Below are 18,475 nucleotides of genomic sequence, written 5' to 3' on the forward strand. Positions count from 1 at the left end.
TTTGCCCCAAAATGTTCTGCAGGAAGTTACTTGGAAGAAAGAATTTCACTGTACTGTAAAACACACACTCCTCCAACACACGGATTAATGTACATATGCATCAAGAGACACACACAGACGAACACAACCACAAACAGAGTAGCACTCTTTATAACATACTGTTCCAACAAATTATTTTGTTGTCAAAATCAACAGCAGTTAGTAGGTCCATGCTGTAACATGTACTTACTTACCAAGTTTACTGACAAAATACATAATTGTGACACTTCAGGGGCATGTGTGGACCCCACAGGAAATTTACTGAGGTATTAAATGATACTAAATGTGTGATGAGGCAACCAAGATTAAGGCTGTTCCTTTTAAAGTTTGCTGCAAGTGCTGCAAAAATAAAATAATAATAAAAAGAACAAACGTATTTTTTAAACCTGTTAGATGAAGCAAGGCCATTCAATGAGACAAGTCACAGGAATAAATATTCACGGGCACATTTTCATGTTAAAGAAGCAGAAGTGTTTGGAAGGGACAGCATGTGTGATGCTGCTGAAACAGAGCAAAGAGAAACCTGAGACTGATGTGTATGCAGCGGTCGGAGATGCATGGGGCAACGCTCAGTATCTGTAATGCAGATGATCCAGTTATAATGAAAAGAAGACTGTTTAAGAGAGACATGATCCAGTTAAAATGAGAGCAGTAGTGAGTGGCCCAATCACTGTAGAGCAAGATTATCAATGGAGGAAAGGTTGTGTAAAATCAGAAGATGGTCCAATCATGATACAGCGATAAAGCCTCAAATTTAAATATGGGCATGGGTTACAAATCACCTTTATAAACACTTGCAAAATGTAGAAGAAACATATACAGGGGATTTAAATAAAAACACATTAAAGGGGTAAAAATGGGCAAACACTTCAGGCCGACAGTCTCATGGGCTGGTTGAACAGGAGGAGAGAGTGACAAGGGAACTGAAAAAGAAGCTTTGAGTGAGAATAAAAACTGCTAAAGCAACACAGAAGCCTAGAAAACATGGCAAAAAGCAGAAACTAAATGACTCAAAGGAAATCAAGTGAAAACTCTGGCTTTCGCCTACCGTACCAAGATCAGTCTTAAGATCTGTTGGCAGACTTAACTTTCTGCCGGGTCCCTTTACTGAAACAAAAGAATAGGAAACAAAGCACGAGTTAATCCCTTCAAACAAAAATAATAACAAATAAAAATAAATCATAAAATATAAACTAGGTGCATTCTAAGTCAAAGAATGACAAAAACAAAAGTGCCAAAGGAAAAAAAAAGCTAACCAAAATGAAATAAAGAACCAGAATGTGCAAACTGTTACAGTTGCACACAGCAGGCATATTTCAAGATGCTGTACATTCTCCATTGTTGTCCCAGGCCAGTGTTCCCAGCTTTTTCTACAAGGAATACTTGGTCACCGATAAAGGTCTCGTCCAATGAAATGATCAAGCATTTGGAGAAGGTGTTGTCTTTTTGTCTAACATTTAAATGGAGTACTGTACATAGCATTACAGTAGACATTATCTTGTTCAGTTGTAACAAGGCAAGAGGAACATACTTGAATTTACTCTTGAGGTCCAATTTGAATCCCAGTGCACATTCCTAAACTCTTTGCTTACTCAAATATGTCTGCTTTGCATACATCTTTCTTCTGCTTATATGTCCCTTAAATGTCAGGTTTGCTAAGGCCCGGGATGTCTGACATGGAAACACAAACAAACAGGGCAACACCACTGGGTGCCAATAGAAAAGTCACAGTCAGACACTGGAGGCAACAAAATAACTCATTTAAACATTTTGCAAGCATTTTGCAGTAAGCAGAGAACTGCAAAGGTTGGAGTTGAGATGTTATGAGACACGTTTCCCCTCAAAAAGAAGGCAATATTTCATTGTTTCTTTGTGTTGAGTAATAAATGTGAAATAACCCAGGATGGTGTTTACATGAGAGACCTGAGCAATTTCATGACCATGATGAAAACAGCATGACCATGGTTTGCATTATTTATAATTTTGACCATTTTCATTTTACTTCAGATTTGGGAAATGAATCAAAGGAAATGATGGTGATTCCTTTGAAAAACAGAAGTTGACTCAGGTTTCGATCCTTTTCCTTCTAGACTACCAGAAAGAAAAGAGTACAGCAGAAGATGTAGGGCCTACTGAAGGGAATGGCCAGAGTTGTTGTTGTTTTATTTATATTAACCTACTGTAATGTAATGTGATGAACCATATAGGCAGCTCAGTGTCAAATGTTATTTTGAGGAAAAATAAAGTTTCTGTATTGCAAAATATGAAATGAAGTGGTGCTCTAATTGAATTTCTTAATCAGTGACTTTCTGTTTCTACTTTTTTTTTGTTGCAGGTGTTGCTACTGAGATAACAGAAAAGCTGTGTGTGTCGTAATAAACTGTGGGAACCAGATGCTCTGCAACAATATGGAATGTGCAGTGTTCTGGGTACAGTGACAGAGAAAATGTTCTCATAATAAACCTGTTACACACAGGTTTAACAGCTCAGTGCCTGCATTAATAGTTCATAAAATATATTTTAATCAAAATGAACAGGTGGGATCTAGCTCAGGAGCCCACAGGTTGTTTATGAAAAACACCCAACCATACACTGTATGTATCATGATTCATTGTGTGTTTTGTCAAAATCTGAAAAAATAATCACCTAGTTTGTGTTATGTTATGACTGTAATGTTTGTGCATTTTTTTCTTCATGGCCAGAGTACTTTACACTGTGTAATGGATATCTTGTTTACACAACATTAAAACCCCATTTGTGACCTCACTCTCTACTTTACTTCACATAGCTATCCCTATAGCAAAATTTAAATCTCTTTTTACTTGTTACTCAGCAGTAGGTAGCACCTTTAAAGGAGGTTTTGTGACCCCATAAATATTTGCTTTCTTTCTGGAAAGAGTAACCACTTGCCCGGGGCAAAACCAATATTTAAATCAGACATTTCCACAGAATGCACTGCTCCACTCTGCTTTTTTTTTCTGTCAGTATGGACAAGAAAATCTGGTGGGATAACAAAAATACCTCCGAAGACAATCACACTACTAATTTGAAAGATAAAAAACAACAGCTTTACTTATCCTGAGGTTCGCATATGGAGTGCTTAGATCCCACATGCAGCTAATATTGGACTTGACCATGCCACAACAGTGATAAATGCTCAAAGCAAGCCGAAGTTGTCCACATAAGTACCATGCACTTAGTTAAAGACAAAACAGTGATGAATGTTAGTGGAGAGGAAAACAAGATAAGATTATGGGTATACTGACACAGTCAGAAAGACACAACTAGAGAGATTCTAGCGCCACAGTCTGGTAGAGTATCATGTTGCCTTTTAGAAATATGTGTAGCTCCAGTGGAGGCACAATGATTATCATTAGAGAGAATGAAGCATGGAAGGCACTGACGAGTGAAGAGGAGAACTACCCGGCTGAAATATAACCCTTTCCTTGTCATAAATCTGTTTACATTACAGCATTGCCGAATGATGAAGGATCTGAGATAACATACAGCAAACATCACAACACCTGCCCCCCTGCAGCTGGGGCGGAGAGACAGTGCAACATTAGCAGTCATCTGCACAAACGCTTGGAACACAGTGACAAAGCACGTGAACTACACCTATGATATCTTTATAAAAATAAGATGATTTATTGTATAACACAGTGATGCTTAATGTTCACTTATAGGATCACCCCCACTAAGCCTGTATACACTGTAGTCATTGTCACTGCTAACTGTTAACCTTTCAGTAGGTCCAGATCCATGTTCCCACCCACCCGTGCTCCTGATGGACGCTGACCATAAGAGGCTGTACCACAGATTACTGTTTTGAAGCCACCAATGTTTTATTAACTACCTAAACTTTCCCTGCTTGTATACTTGGGTAAGGAATATACAGGCTTCTGGTGTCTTGCTGATAGTGTTGCTCACAATGTAAAGCAGAGTTAGCATGCAAAGTGCAACATCAAACCAACCACCTGTCCAAAAACACAACCCAATTATCCCATCTCCCTCCACTGTTGCATTGTTTGCCATTAAAAAACAAACAAACAAACAAAAAAGAAACACACACACACACTAGCAGATGTTGATGAAGGCGCTGAGATCTGTGCGATGCCCCCTCCTCTTACCATTGTCCAGTAAGTAATAGACTGGACTGCAGTGGCTGGCTCTCAGGCTGGCAACAGGCTCTGGCAGGACGCGTGGGTCATTGTGAAGGGAGGTTGGGTAATGAGCTGGAATAGGAGATCCAACAGAACAGATACAGAGTTTTGAGGGAAGAGGGCAAAGACACACACAGTGGGTGAACTGGGGAAAGGAGAAGTTTGCAGCTAAAAGGGAGGAAAACAGTTGAGAGGTCATAAAAACAAAAAGGCTATTAGGAATGTTAAGGACAACCCTATTCCACTAGAAAGACGTTTTCACAAGCACACCCATTAATATCAAAAACGACAGCTCCACAACCACCCCCTTCTAAATTACAAAAAGATATTAAATTTTGATAAATGTATTTCAAGCTAATAAATGTCATTAATCATTTCACAGTCACATTCAAATACCTGACATTGCAGAAAGACAATTACTGGCTGAACCATCATCAGTAACAATCATAAAAAAAGCTTCTTACTGCAGAAACATGACAGACTAGAAGCATCAGGAACACTGACTGAGGACTCACACTGCTAACAGGCTGCTGATGTGACACGGCCAGTATAGACTTTATTTAAAGTGTAGTTCCTAGCCCTACTATAGCAACTCCCAGAGCCTCCGACAAACACTAGTATCAGACCCTTACATACATTTGAAATGGATTCCAACCTGAAAAGACTTTGTGACACATACACTTTGGGACTGCAACACATAACACTGCATTTAACTGTACAATGGATCATCAAATGACTTGTTTTTTTATGTGATTTTATGCATAGGAACTAGCTAATTGTAACCCTCGACACAGTTTAAGTTTACACAATGCAACTCATCAGAAGCGTTAGATTTGGCGACATCACGGGGCACACAGTTCACGCAGTTCCTGGGTAACAACTGCTTGTTTCCACCAATCCTCTCGTTCTACACACATCCAAAAAAGACTACTAGGGCCACTGGGGTGAAACAGCTTTGTGCGTCACTGCTGACTAACTCCTCTGAGAAAAGTGGCAGCTGAAGAACAGAAATTTAAACTGCACTACAAATAGACCTGTGGTAAGGCTGAGACGACTTTAAAAACTTAACTTTAAAACAAGACAGCTTGTTATTGTAACAAAACAATGTGACCCAATGCAAAAAAAAAAAAAGACCAAACGTGTCTCAATAGAAACAGAAAGTAAAAATATTTTTGCAACATTCACTTTTTTTTTATTTTGATTCATTAAAAATATGGCCCAATGAGTTATCACCATAAACCATCATTGGCATCCATTATAGTAGGAGTAACTAAAAGATAAAATTTGTCATTAAAAAACATTATGTCAAATGGTAAAAGAGTAGGATGCACGTTTTTCCATGTACATGGCCATAAGGTATCATGAGGTAAGATATTGCATAAGGTATTATGCAATTTGGGTAACACATTACAATATAACACACAAAGATGTGAGTAATGCATTAAGAATTAGGAACCACCTGACAATTAATGAATCGTTAAAGTGTAGTTCATGTATAACTCAGACTGCAGGATTGCACAGCACATAATGATGTGTTACTAGAGAAAAGACTGGGAGATACTATATTAAAGAATCACTAGGTAATGATTTGTTCATAAGTATCTGTGAAATGGAATGATGATCCCTTTCTTCACAAGTCAATCCTGGTTATCTCTTAATCAGCTGCTCAGCAGCACAAATTAGTAACAACTTGCTCATTAGTTTCCTTTTTTAATGCCCCCTCAAGTAAAGTGACACATCATACTGATTAGTTACCAAGTAGTTCCTCATTATTTCATGGTTATCTGACCATTACTTACCATTGTTAATTTTGGATATTTCTTATTTGGTGTCGCTGCTGATAGGCATATTTTATTAGCTCCATGTGCCATGATTTGCACGAAGCTGAGCAACGTAATCACCTCCTCTCTTTCTCCCCTGACGTGCCCACAGCTAAATATATCCTGCCGGGTCAGGTACCGATCACCTGCATCTCAGCTTGTGCATCTCGGCATCTCACGACTGAGTCTGGTCATTTAAGCACTGCTTCAGCAACATTTACAGCAAAGCTGCCCAAGGAAATGTAACATGTAACCCCAAATCAAAACAGCAGACCTCAGGGCATAAAAAAGGAGACACTGGGAAGAATGTGGAGGGAGAAGGCTTTCAGGCAGGGTTAAAGCTAAATGCTGGGCCTAATGACAAAAGGAACAAAGGAAAGATAGGACAGGAAAGGCAAAATGTGAGACAGACGCCTGCAGTTACTGGGTAATTCACAGAGCAACGCAGGATGATGGCTGGCTTCCTTAAGCTGTCCACACTCTGTATATGGCCCTGAATAGACACGAACCCCACCATGAACTCTTTGCCTGTCAGGCAGAGCACAGCTAGGATGCTTTGTTTGTCTCCAGACTTAACCACTTGAAATGTATTTTACATTCGCATTAATGTTGAAGATTTTTAAGTTGAAAAAACTGTTTAAAAAAGTACAAAACTGACTTAAACTGACATTGTAAGTTCAGCTGCGCTGTTATTAATCATCATTAACATTTCCATCTTTATTGCAGATTCTGAAACTCTACTCCTACTGAATACTCCACAATTCTTCTTTTCTTCCAACTCTCCAATTAGAAATTGACAGGCCTGTAATGGGACAGCATGACCACGACCCAGTCTATATCACAGTGCTGATAGACTCCCTGCCAAGACATCAAAGAACATCTTGTCCTCTTTCTCTTATTCTGTCCGCATGCTCTCCTGTGAAGAAGCTCAAAGGAAAGACCAGGGAACACAAATATGAGAACAGACAAAGGAGAGCTTTTGAGAAAGCTCAAGGGTTACACAACCAATATCTGGATAATATGAATAGAGGAAGCCATGGAAGTGTGTTTGATGACTAACAATTTTAAACAACAGTAACAATAATTAAAAAAACTGAATTAATAGTGAATTAGTACACATACTACATGTAAGCTGCTTTAGTTTATAGTAGTGACTATAAAGCGCGAACAAGGACTTGCAACATGATCACAGCCATGTAGAAGAGAGTCACATGCCACTGAACATAACATGGGCTCCTTTTTTATGTGTGCAAGAAACCTTAAAAACTGAGGAGGGAATGATGGACAGATGCAATATCTTGCTTTTGTTGGGCATTTTCATAAATTTTGTTAAAAGCACACTTTGGACCAAAATAACATCCAAACTTTTTATGAATACTGGATTTGTTTGTGCATAAATCCACCTAATGTATCTACCAACTTTTATATAAAAGAAAAATATTGTGACCTAAACTGAAAATCATATTTAATTTTTTACATAACATGTTAAAATGGCTTAAAATAAATTGTTTGGAAGCTAGAGACTCATAAAGTAGATAGTGCCTTGAGGACACAGCATGTTTAGTTGGCAGTGTCTTAAGCACAGATTTACGCTCAGTTACACTCTTCATTTGACCTTTAAGTTTTGAATTTGCTGAGATAACGTGTTTTTCCATGACAGATACAAAAGCACCCGCTGGGAAATGTTCTCGTAGCTCTCTCTATCTCTCTCACCTCTGTCTCTTCACCTGCCCTGTTCCAACAACACAGATCTCAACATATTATAAACAAGCTCATAGTTTAACAGCGTCTTGCATCTAACTATTATTCTGTGCACAGTGACCTCTTTAATTCTTCTGGTCAGTGACATTCATCACAAGCCACTGTCCTCTTATAACGGAAGCTTATCTCTTGCACTTTACTTCCCGTCTACCATCACATCTCCAAATCCTGAAACCTGAAGCAGGTGACAGGATAACGATTATAATGCTATCTAAACCATTAAGGACATGTACGTTATATGCTTCATTACACCATTCCCGTCTAAGGAAGCATGTCTATTTCATTATACATCCTGTAGCACCTAATGCAAGTCAAGCTCTGCACACACACATTGACATGCCAGAAAAGAGTAAAGTGACAGCAATGCACAGGAGGCATTTATAATATATTATGAATGATTAAAATATATATATTTAAACAGCTCTGAGAAGAGGTAGAGTATTTAAGCCTTGATCTTGTAAAATGATGCAGGTTGCTGCCACTTCTTATCAACTGCAGGTTAACACCAGCACAATTAGCTGTTGTACTTTAGTTCAAAGTAAAGAAGCGGTGGGGCCAGGTCTCTTTAGTCATCCGTATACTCTGCTTTCCTTATACTTTTCTCTCTATATCTTTAAACATGGAGCTACCTTCATGCCCAGTTCACTCAGACAAAGAATAGAAGAGTTGAACATATAAGAAGCTCAAAGAGACAAACCAAAAGAGAGACCAGGTGAAATGTGTTAATTGCTCTTGCTAACATTACCTTTGTGAAAGCATACAGTATAATCATCACACAGCAGTGGAAAAGGAAACCAGCTGAAAACTGCAGCCAAATGCATCAAATAGATCACAGTGTACTTCTACCACACTGCCTGATATCTATGTTAGATATTGTCACCAACTATTTTCTACTGATGAGGTCTTCAGGAAATCGTGAATGTTTTTTTAAATACAACACTGAATATGAGTTGCCAATGACAACTGTCATTCTCGTAAAGTCAAGATGCTCTGGTGATGGCAGAGACAGTGGCACCCCAACAAAACTTCACAGTGCCAATAGCAAGATATATTTCCATATAGGGAAGGTGGAGTTTGCACTGGCTGAAATGTGTGTGTGTGTGTGTGTGTGTGTGTGTGTGTGAGGCCAGGTTACCTGAAGTGGGTGACTTGCTTTTCTCCATATCAACAGACTGCTGGTTGTCAGAGAGTTCAATAAGGCCTACCACAGCCGATAGCAGCAGAGAAGAAAAAGAAGTAGAATGCACACAGTTAAGATTTCAGTCTTGTCAGTTGAACAATCTTAACAGACGCCACGGTAGGTGTCAGCCACGCAGACCTCCAAGAAAATGTCTGGAGAACAGTTTATCAACCAGTTCTTGATTCATCACTTCTATTATTATTCCTGAAGGTATGACACCATGGAGATCAACATCTTTACTATGTTTGATCTTTGCCTTTCCCTTGTGAAAGTTTTGTGGAATCTTCCAGGAGCAGAGTGGCTGAAACCTGATGTGACCTGCACTACAGTCTGCACATGTATATCAGCTGTTATTTTGAGTTTCTATCCCTTCCGCATTAAATATTCCAACATGCCTATAATTACACAGCTACAGTATGCAGTGCAAATCTCATGATAAGGTGGCACACAATCAAAATACAAAACAGAACAAACATCAAATCTGACATGCACCAAGCACAGGCAATAATAAGAAGTTATACCTACTCCTGTTGTCCCTTTAAGTCTGTGGGGTGTTTAAGCCATGTTCATTATGGCTTCATTAAAAGCCTCACTGAGTCGTCACAGTTCAGAAATTTCAACTAATTGAATTATTTCTCTTCAGTCTTCATGCAGATTTTCTTTCAATCATTTACACTGGCCTTACAAATGATTAAATGCATTAAAAGGGACTCTGATTAAACCTTTACTGAAGAATAAAATTAAGAATTCCTTTGTAATCATCAGCTCAAAATACACATTATAGCTTTGCTTGGCCCAGTGGATGAAAAAGGCTTTATTCACCCCACTAACTGTGTTTCAGTTTAAATATACATCACATGGATCATATATTATTTATAACTGCCCTTACTGAACTGATTCAAGGGAGTGGCTCTCTTTCTGTGAAGGACAGACTGCTGGACATGACTGGAATAAGGTGGTTCTGTTCTATATGGCAGAAAACAGCCATGTAAGACCAGAAACAGCCTCTTTCATTCCAATCATCTCTTTGGGTTGTCCCTTTGCTTTTATTCCCAATCTTCCCTTCTCCATCTCTATGGCAACCATCTCTACCAACCCTGTTGTCCTAGTACCATTCACCAAAACACTACCCCATCCCTCCCACAAACACACACAGAGTACCCCAGCCTTTAGTAAGACCCGACTTACTCTGATAGGATGTACGGATCCTTTTCTTTGAATCTGAATAAAAGTTAGACAGGCCACGCATGCAAAACTCTGTCAGGCAGGCCCACATGCCCACACCAGCAGCCACAGAGTCACCAAAAGGTGGGAGTGGGAGGAGGAAGAGGAGGAGGAGGGGGAGTGTTTGACAAGACAGTCAGCCACACACAAACACACGCGCAGAGAGAAAGTTAATGCCTGGAACAAGAGTGAGGAGTGTAGTTAGACATTCAGGAGAGATAAGAGAGGATGAGAAGGTGTGAAAGAGAGAACGATGTGAGTGGGGAGAGAATGTTTGAACAGTGAAAGGGGAAAAAACAGAGTCAAGGTCAGCAAGAGAATAACATGAGGTTAAGCAACAGACAAAGGATGGATAAAGAAGGGATTGAGTTAGAAAATTTTAGGACGGAAGGAAGGGAAGGGAGGAAAAACGAGGGAAGGGGGAGAGAGAAGAACACACAGGCTTAGAGTGGAAGAGAAAGTGAGAGCAAGCAGCAACCAAGTTAAAGTCAGGGGAGGGACAAGAGATACCCGCTACTCCAGGAAACTTGGAAAATGTTGGTGTGGTTGGTCATTTACACAAGAAGTAAACTACTGTGTTAGCAGGGAACACATCATTACTCATAACACTGCATCAAAATAAATCTCTTGTTGAATAAATTAGTTTACATGTAATTTTGTTCATATGGTTTTTGCCATTGGCATTCTGTATTAACATGCTCAGGCTGGTATTAATACAACTTGGATATTGTCTCTTACCAGAGAAAGACACCTAAAATGACCGATAATTATGAATCGTTTTATGAAATGAATACACTACATTTGACTGACATAAATATATATATGTATTGTATATAGTGTACACATACACATGTGTGGTGATAACAGCTAAAAATGTTGTGGGAAGGACAAAAGGCTATGTTCTAAAACGTTGGAATATTGAAAAAAGAAAAGAGGCCGGCTGCTTAAAGGCAGTTTAGCAAGTGCTGTGTGTTCGACCGCCACCTGGGGCACAGAAAAAGGGCACATTTGCCTGATTTAACTTTTACTTCTATCTCAGAATTGATTTTAAAGACCAAGCACAGAAAGAGTTTTACAAAAGAGGAAGCTGGGAACGGTACGTGCAGTGGGAGTCAATAAAAGCACTTATGCAACAGGAAATGAAAAGAGTTGGCTCTGAAGCCCAAAGTCATCCCTCCATCTAACTTGATATTGCCCTTCACACAGATCTTGAGTACCTGTATAGCATTGTGAGCTACACTTGGGGGATTATGTAATAAAAATCTCTGTACTTAAATCACTTAAAGGACCTTAAGCAACTAAAATATTAAACTGATGGAGCTGTTATAGCTTCAAGGTCAGAAGATAGTTTCAGGTCAAATAAGAAAGAAGTCGCATGTATTTTGCACAGTCATTTCATTTTGGTGGAGTTGAATATCTTTATGCCACATGCATTTAAATAGAAGACTTCAGAGACCATCACCAGCCAGGGAAGATAAAAGGGAGGCAGGGGTCAGGACATACACAAGGCCTCTGTGGCTTGTGACTACAGATCTACGCTCAAGCAGGACTAAAAACAGAAAAGACAGACATTAAGTGACAACATGCATAATAATGCCGACGTGGAATGACACGCAGCCTGTTAACATGCACCTCATATCATAGTGCAGAACTGTGACAGGCATATTGAGGTGGATGAGTGTTTTTGTCTTTGAATGTGTTTGTGTGACAGGAAAGAGCAAAGAAAGAGAAGAAATTGAGTTAGACTGATAAAAGCTCTGATTTTTTTAGATTTAACTGGATATTGTTGGACTATATTTGAAATTATAGACTAGATTTTATGCTAATAGCCAGTATCTCTATGTTTGACACTTTTCATATCAATTTAGGCCAAATCTGTATTCTTTCCTATCACAAAGGATTCATTTATGTTTGACAATAAAACTGAAGCCTGGGGAGTGGTGGGAGAATATTTAAATGGCTTATTTGTATAAAAATAGAAACACTCAAGTGAAATTTTGAGGTAATACAAGTACATGAAAATCAGCCCCAAGTGCTGTGGTTAGGGACAATTTTTAGTAACTGTTGACCGCCTACAAATGAATTAAGGATATTGATCATTTAAACAGGGAATTTAAACAAACCACCTGCGTCACTTCTCTCAGATCTTTCATGTACAGTAAGACAGGTTAAATTTGCCTGATAGATCAGTCTAAACTCGAAAAGAGGAGACAAAAGAAAAAGGAAGAAAAAACACCAGTAGAGGCAGATAGATGGCAGACAGCAGAATGGAAAATAGATAAGACAGTAGGATACAGTAGTTTGGATGTAATTACTACATTACTGACACCTTACTGTATGGATGGACAGTATTAGTTGTGTACATGCATTTGTGTGTAGCAGGACCCCAGAGCCGTGTGTGCTACCTGAGGTGGACTGTCTGTTCCTGCGGGGTGAGCGGGTAAGGCGCTGGTAGGGGTCGGCAGCTCCATACAAATCCAATGTTGACATACACAGCAGGATGGTTTTCTGCAAGTAGTCCACTACCACTAGGCCGTTACAATTCCCGAACGCCAAACTGGACACACAGACATAATGAGAAGGTATGTGGATGGAGGAGAAAGACATTTACACTGCTGGCAGATTTCACTGCCGCTGCCGTAGCATTATCAAACACTGGCAAATTAACTGTGACATTTTGATTTAATGACTGTCAACAAACACTTTTTTCTATGTCATACTGCTAATGCTGCCTTTTTAAAATAGTAAGACCAGATTTCCCATAAGCCCCCACGACCCCCTGTTCCCCCTCACTGCTCTAAACCGATCAAGAGAACCTTGTTGGCAATACGTTTTCAGTTTTTCCTCGTAAAAAAAGATGTTCCCTTTGATCAGACGCTGAGCAGAATTACATGATATTCACAACAAGCGACTCTATCAGTGGCCTTTCAGTTCAGCAGTCTGAAAATAAAATAAGTGAGGCAAATACTCAAATGTCACTCATATTTATGCAGCCCAGTCCATCACTGCTCTCCCACATCCAGCATGCAGATGTCCGGTTCAGTTTACATTACTGTCACATGGCTAGATGACAGTGACAGCAGCATCCACAGTGTTGTGTCTAATATGGAAATTGCACCAAGCAACAATGGGGCTTGTCATGTACTGCATGTAAACAACAATTTTAAATTGAAAACACATTACTCAGAATGCTTTAGAAAACTTACAAGTGCAAAGGTAGCAGTGGGAACCCTTAACCTTTTCCATGCTGTCAGAATAAGTGACATTTAAACACAGCTTGAGCCTTACAGCATAATAGCAAAGATGGCATTACCAGGAAACTGCAACACTGATAGATCTAAGCCTGAAGCTCAACAACTCAAGATAAGTGTTGGTAAAAAAAAATGGTTACCATGTATGATATGTGATATACTGGTCACACAGAGGATTATAGCAACCTCTTTTACTTGCAATTTCAGAAAGTCCTGAAGGAATGCAACTGGCCCAAAAGCAAAGCGCCACACTATCATTACTGCTGGAAGAAACTTCATTAATTTGACATAAAATTGGTGAAGGAAAGATGAATCCCAGTGGGAAGCTGCAGCAGTGTGATAAGTAACCTTACTTATTTCAACATCAAATAAAATATATTAAAATAATACATTATTCATTGGTCTACACTGCAGCTACAGATGTATTGCAACCTTATACAGTTAGTTAACCTTTTATAATACTGCAGAAAAATCAACATGACAGACATGCACAGACAGATGGAAAGAACTATGCATACGCGCAACCTTGCTGTGTGTGCAGCTGAGAGTCAATGTGTTAGATGATTTCTAGAAGTTCAAGTTTGCCCTTTTGCTGCCATTTGGGACCACCAATGTGTGAATCCTCTGTCTATCTGCTTCACTTCCAGCAATGCTGTTATGATAGCACTATAAAGCTGATCATTTATCAAGGTACCATTGTACCACAACAATAATAAAAGGTCTTAGAGGCAGCTTTGTCCATAATCAATTTGTGCAGACAACTCTAGGCCATAACAGGGATTGCTGTCTGAGTGCTGACTAGCAGTGGAACTGATTATTGTTAATAATGAAAACATGCCCAGTGTACATTCCTACTGATGAAAAACAAAGGAACAGCCACACAGATGGATAGAGAAACCAGCTGACAGAAAACCTGCCGTGCATCTGGTGACTTACAGGCCATAGGCAGAGTTGACATCCAGGCTGGTGATCTGCTGTGGAGGTTCTCCATCTGCCCACAGCAGCTGGATGACCAGCTCGGCCTGGTAGCCAGGGGGGACCCGGACTACCCGGTCCTTCACCCTGAAACAACATACAGTAGAATCAAGGTTAGTGAACCTTGACCAAGTGACAAAATACTTCACTATTTACTTGCATTAGTGTCACTCTGGTAAAGACACTTTTCATTTGTGTTACCATTTGTGTTTTCTGTCAAATATGCTCTTGTCATAAAAATTCATTGGAATAGTCATTGTCAAAAACTAATGGCTAAATGCATGGAAGTGCAGCTGAAAGTGCAGACTGACAGTTTCTTACTTCAGATAGGGGATGCCCTCTTTGACACCCTCCGGTGTCCCGCTGCTGGGGCTAGATGGGTGTTGGTAGTGGGGCTGGGGTGAGTGGGAGCTGGGCTCTGAGAAGCAGGGGTTGTTCTCATTCTCTGATGGAGTGATGACATCCTCTGACTCACACTGCAGGCGCACCTCTAGTGACTGGGGGTTACAGAGAGGTACATAAGTAATGATCAGTCTACCTACCTTAATAGGCATCACAACTCTAATAGCCACAGTAACTGCATGTAAACCTGTGATGATGTGACTACATGCAATAAAAGTGTGGGTGTATAATCAGAAAGCACACAATGCGTAAGTATTACCCATGATGCAGGCTCCTGACAAGTTGAATGAACTGTCACAATAGAACATTTACAATAGATCTTCTTCTAAAAATTGCAAAGCTGATTAACATATATCTGAAAACCAGTCATTTAAAATAGCAGAACAGGACTTTGTGAAAATATATCTGACTTGTACCACACACCAAATCACATGGCTATCGCCCCTTCATTTGGATTTTCATCCCCCTTACCACTATCTGAGTGTTGGCATCAAATCTGCTGAATCGATACAGGATGACATGGGCTGAGATGCCAACCACACAGAAGATACGGCTCTGAGGGCACCAGCTGACCATCTGAACAGCAAAGGGGTCTTCCTCCACCATCTCAGCGCCCCGGCCCTCACCTGGTTTTGGCTTCTCAAAGACCTTGGAGGTCTTCAGCTTGTACAACATCTGCAGTGTGACTGGTCAGAACCATGTTTGTGAAAATATTGTTAATACCAACTATACTGTAAATGGCACAGACTGAGAAAATGCATTGAAGGGATATGTCACGCAGACCAGTGGTATGGTATGACCGTAGTGTTTGTAGATGATAATGGAGCTCTGCGGCATGGGTGGATAGGCTTTATTAAGCCGTGGCCGCACAAACTTGTCGGTAGGATACAATTAATGTCGGTTCTTTTCATTGGACCTTTCAAATGTGCATTTGGATTTATTTTTGTAGAGGTATTCGCCTTTTGCCATTCTCCACCATCCAGACAACAATAGTGTACTATTTTTACACTCTAAAATGCTCTCTCCTCTCCATTTAGTGAGACACTGTCACCATGCATGACTGTGTAATGCTTATAAATGGAATTAGGGCTTTTAGGCTGAAAGGAAATTGATTACCTTCACAGCCCTCTGACGTTTTATTCCATTTCACCCTAACCCTTTGCACAAAACAGGGTTGTGTCTATGAACATAAACAGCAGGTGTGCCAAATGCCTTCATTGTTTGTGCATGGCTGACTGTAAGGATGTGTTGATCAACGATGGCTGGGACTTGAGTGACTCACACTGAAAATAAATGTAAACTAAATAAGAATTAAAAAAAATGATTTAATGTGTCATAATGTCAATGCTAACATCTTACCTTGATGAATAACATCTGTGAATATATTTAGGCCTATATTTTTTAACACATTAAGCTAGCATGTTAGCTAACTAGCATTTCAAGGTATGATAGCTGTAGGCTGCTTACCTTAAACTCTGAGGCTCAGTGAGACTAGGATAAGATAGTCTCACTCAACAATCAGTCTACACAGCAACATTTCCACTGGTATATGGTATTTATTTTGCAGGCAAATGCAAATGGAGCTCAACTATATGTTTGATGAGTCTGACACTGCAGTGGAAGATGACAGTCTAACAATTCAAGGCCAAAATGTTTTTATAATCCAACTGAAAGAAGTAAGCATTGGATTGTCATTGTGACATGCACATCTTTTGTTAAAAATATATTGCCTGATTGTTGAGGTTTCTTGTTATATTATTCATGTTTTTGTTTCAGGCTGTGTGAGTCCTAGTTCCCTTTAAATACACTCTCCTGCTATTCAAGTGGAGGATGAAGACGTATTGAATGGGCGATGTTTATGCACGGAGAGAGGGCGGGAGCTACTTGTCACAAAACAAGTGATTTTGAGTGAATAATTGCTGATTTTCACAGACCAAAAAGTTTACATTATTCTTGTGTCATGATTCAGTGTGTTGAAATAAACATCAGGGAAGAAAATGTGTCAATATTATGACAGTTTTACAGTCTGTTATCTTATTCCACAAGTATTTAGCCTAATAAACTGGTTCCCATGGCTTATTTTTCTTGTGTGTTTAGATTGTCAAATATGTGTGGCTGACAATAGCAGGAGGGCTTAGTGAAATACAGGGTAAAGCCTCCTCTGAAACCTGGCACCAGAAGACAGCTTCTCTACACACTGGTTGTCCACATGATCTTGATGCACTGGTAGCTTGAACAGTATAAATTTGTTCTAAACTACACTTGCGCTCCTGTGGCGTTCTTTCAATCTCATTCATGCCAACTTTTAGATTGTCTGTTACAGGATGATCCCGACCCGAAGTCAGAGAGAAGAATAAGCTTTGGGGATTGTGATGTTGTTTGCCACTCTCCCAAGGATCCATTCTCTCTAAACCACAATGTGGGAGAGTTGAGAGAGATGCCTGCAGGGAGCTTATATCATTCCTTGTTCACACAAGCAACAAAGCAAGTGTGTTTTGCAAAATGAAAGAGACATCGCCACGACCTGGTGCGTAACCCCCAGAGAACTACTGATGTTCTCACAGTCTTTCCAAGGTTTATGGATGTGAAAGCATTAGTTTGTTCAAAATATACATCAATATTTAAATCATTTTTAACAGCTTCATCTACATTTTGCACACCGGCATTGATCAGTTAGTACCTCATGTATTTGTATCTACAGGTTAATCAAAACTTCCTGTTGATGTTTGAAGCTGAAACATCCTCAGAGATGCTTGAAAGGTGGGATACGTCCTTCAAGCTGAAGGTCCATGTAAAAGCAGCTGAGCAGTTTTCTTGGTTTTATGCTGTGCAATTATATGTACAAATAAATATCAAATGTAAACTAAATAAATTAATTAAATTTTTATTCAAGCATGCCATATAACTAAACTCTGAGCTCGGCAAACTATATCAATTCAGTGAGCTCAGAGAAAAAGTGAAAAAAAAAGAGTTGACTCACCTGCAGATGCATCCCAAAACTTAATTGAGCCATCTGCATGTCTGAACAAAGACAGAATATTTGTGTCTGTTAGGCAGAATACTTAATTACTGTAAGAGTGGATGAGGGAGTTAAGGGAAAATGTACAGCACTGAATGTTTCTCTGTGCTTTATGCCACAAATTCCCAGCAGTAATAAACATTACAGCTACGGTATATTAAATTTATAGAAAAACTGACAGTTATTATTATTGATTTTAAATGTTACAATGTGCAGAAATCACTCTATGTGATTTCTGATACCTGAAAGCTACATTAAAAACTGAGTTTCTAGTTTCCTCTGGGACAATAAAATACTATGAGCAAAAAATTTAAGCATTTTTCATTTTTCACTGTGTACTTCAGGGGAAATCTCTCCAAGTTGCCCTCTTATTGCTGGATTGCTGCTGCTATCTGTGAGTGGTACCCAGAAGCTGACACCACCTGGTGTGCATGCTTCAGGACAGGTTAACATCTCTGTCAACCCCTTACAATCTATTATGGTTCCAGGTTGCCCTGTGCTGACTGTGCTGTGTTGGCACAAACCCAAATCACACTCATGAAAAACTAGAAACACAAAATGCACATCACTTTCATCTGGTGAATAACACACACACACACACACACACACACACACACACATATATATATACTGTATATATA

At 39.5% G+C, this 18,475-nt stretch overlaps 1 protein-coding gene across 5 annotated transcripts in view; it reads right to left on the bottom strand.

Annotated features, from left to right (window-relative positions):
- The window catches only part of stxbp5l (syntaxin binding protein 5L), a 115,968-nt gene that overhangs the window by 14,511 nt on the left and 82,982 nt on the right, over positions 1-18,475 (bottom strand). For 2 of the 5 annotated variants that reach the window (XM_020594669.1, XM_020594666.1), the window contains exons 14-22: positions 17,796-17,836; positions 15,287-15,501; positions 14,735-14,910; positions 14,375-14,500; positions 12,593-12,744; positions 10,152-10,220; positions 8,919-8,984; positions 4,170-4,274; positions 1,093-1,146 (exon numbers count right to left, since the gene is read on the bottom strand). In XM_020594669.1, coding sequence (XP_020450325.1) covers positions 1,093-1,146; positions 4,170-4,274; positions 8,919-8,984; positions 10,152-10,220; positions 12,593-12,744; positions 14,375-14,500; positions 14,735-14,910; positions 15,287-15,501; positions 17,796-17,836 — 1,004 coding nt within the window. The remainder of the gene's footprint in view (positions 1-1,092; positions 1,147-4,169; positions 4,275-8,918; positions 8,985-10,151; positions 10,221-12,592; positions 12,745-14,374; positions 14,501-14,734; positions 14,911-15,286; positions 15,502-17,795; positions 17,837-18,475) is intronic. The other 3 variants (XM_020594670.1, XM_020594668.1, XM_020594667.1) reach the window with 2 other exon arrangements.

The sequence above is a fragment of the Monopterus albus genome, unplaced genomic scaffold, assembly GCF_001952655.1.
Source record: "Monopterus albus unplaced genomic scaffold, M_albus_1.0 scaffold24.1, whole genome shotgun sequence".
Lineage (NCBI taxonomy): Eukaryota > Metazoa > Chordata > Actinopteri > Synbranchiformes > Synbranchidae > Monopterus > Monopterus albus.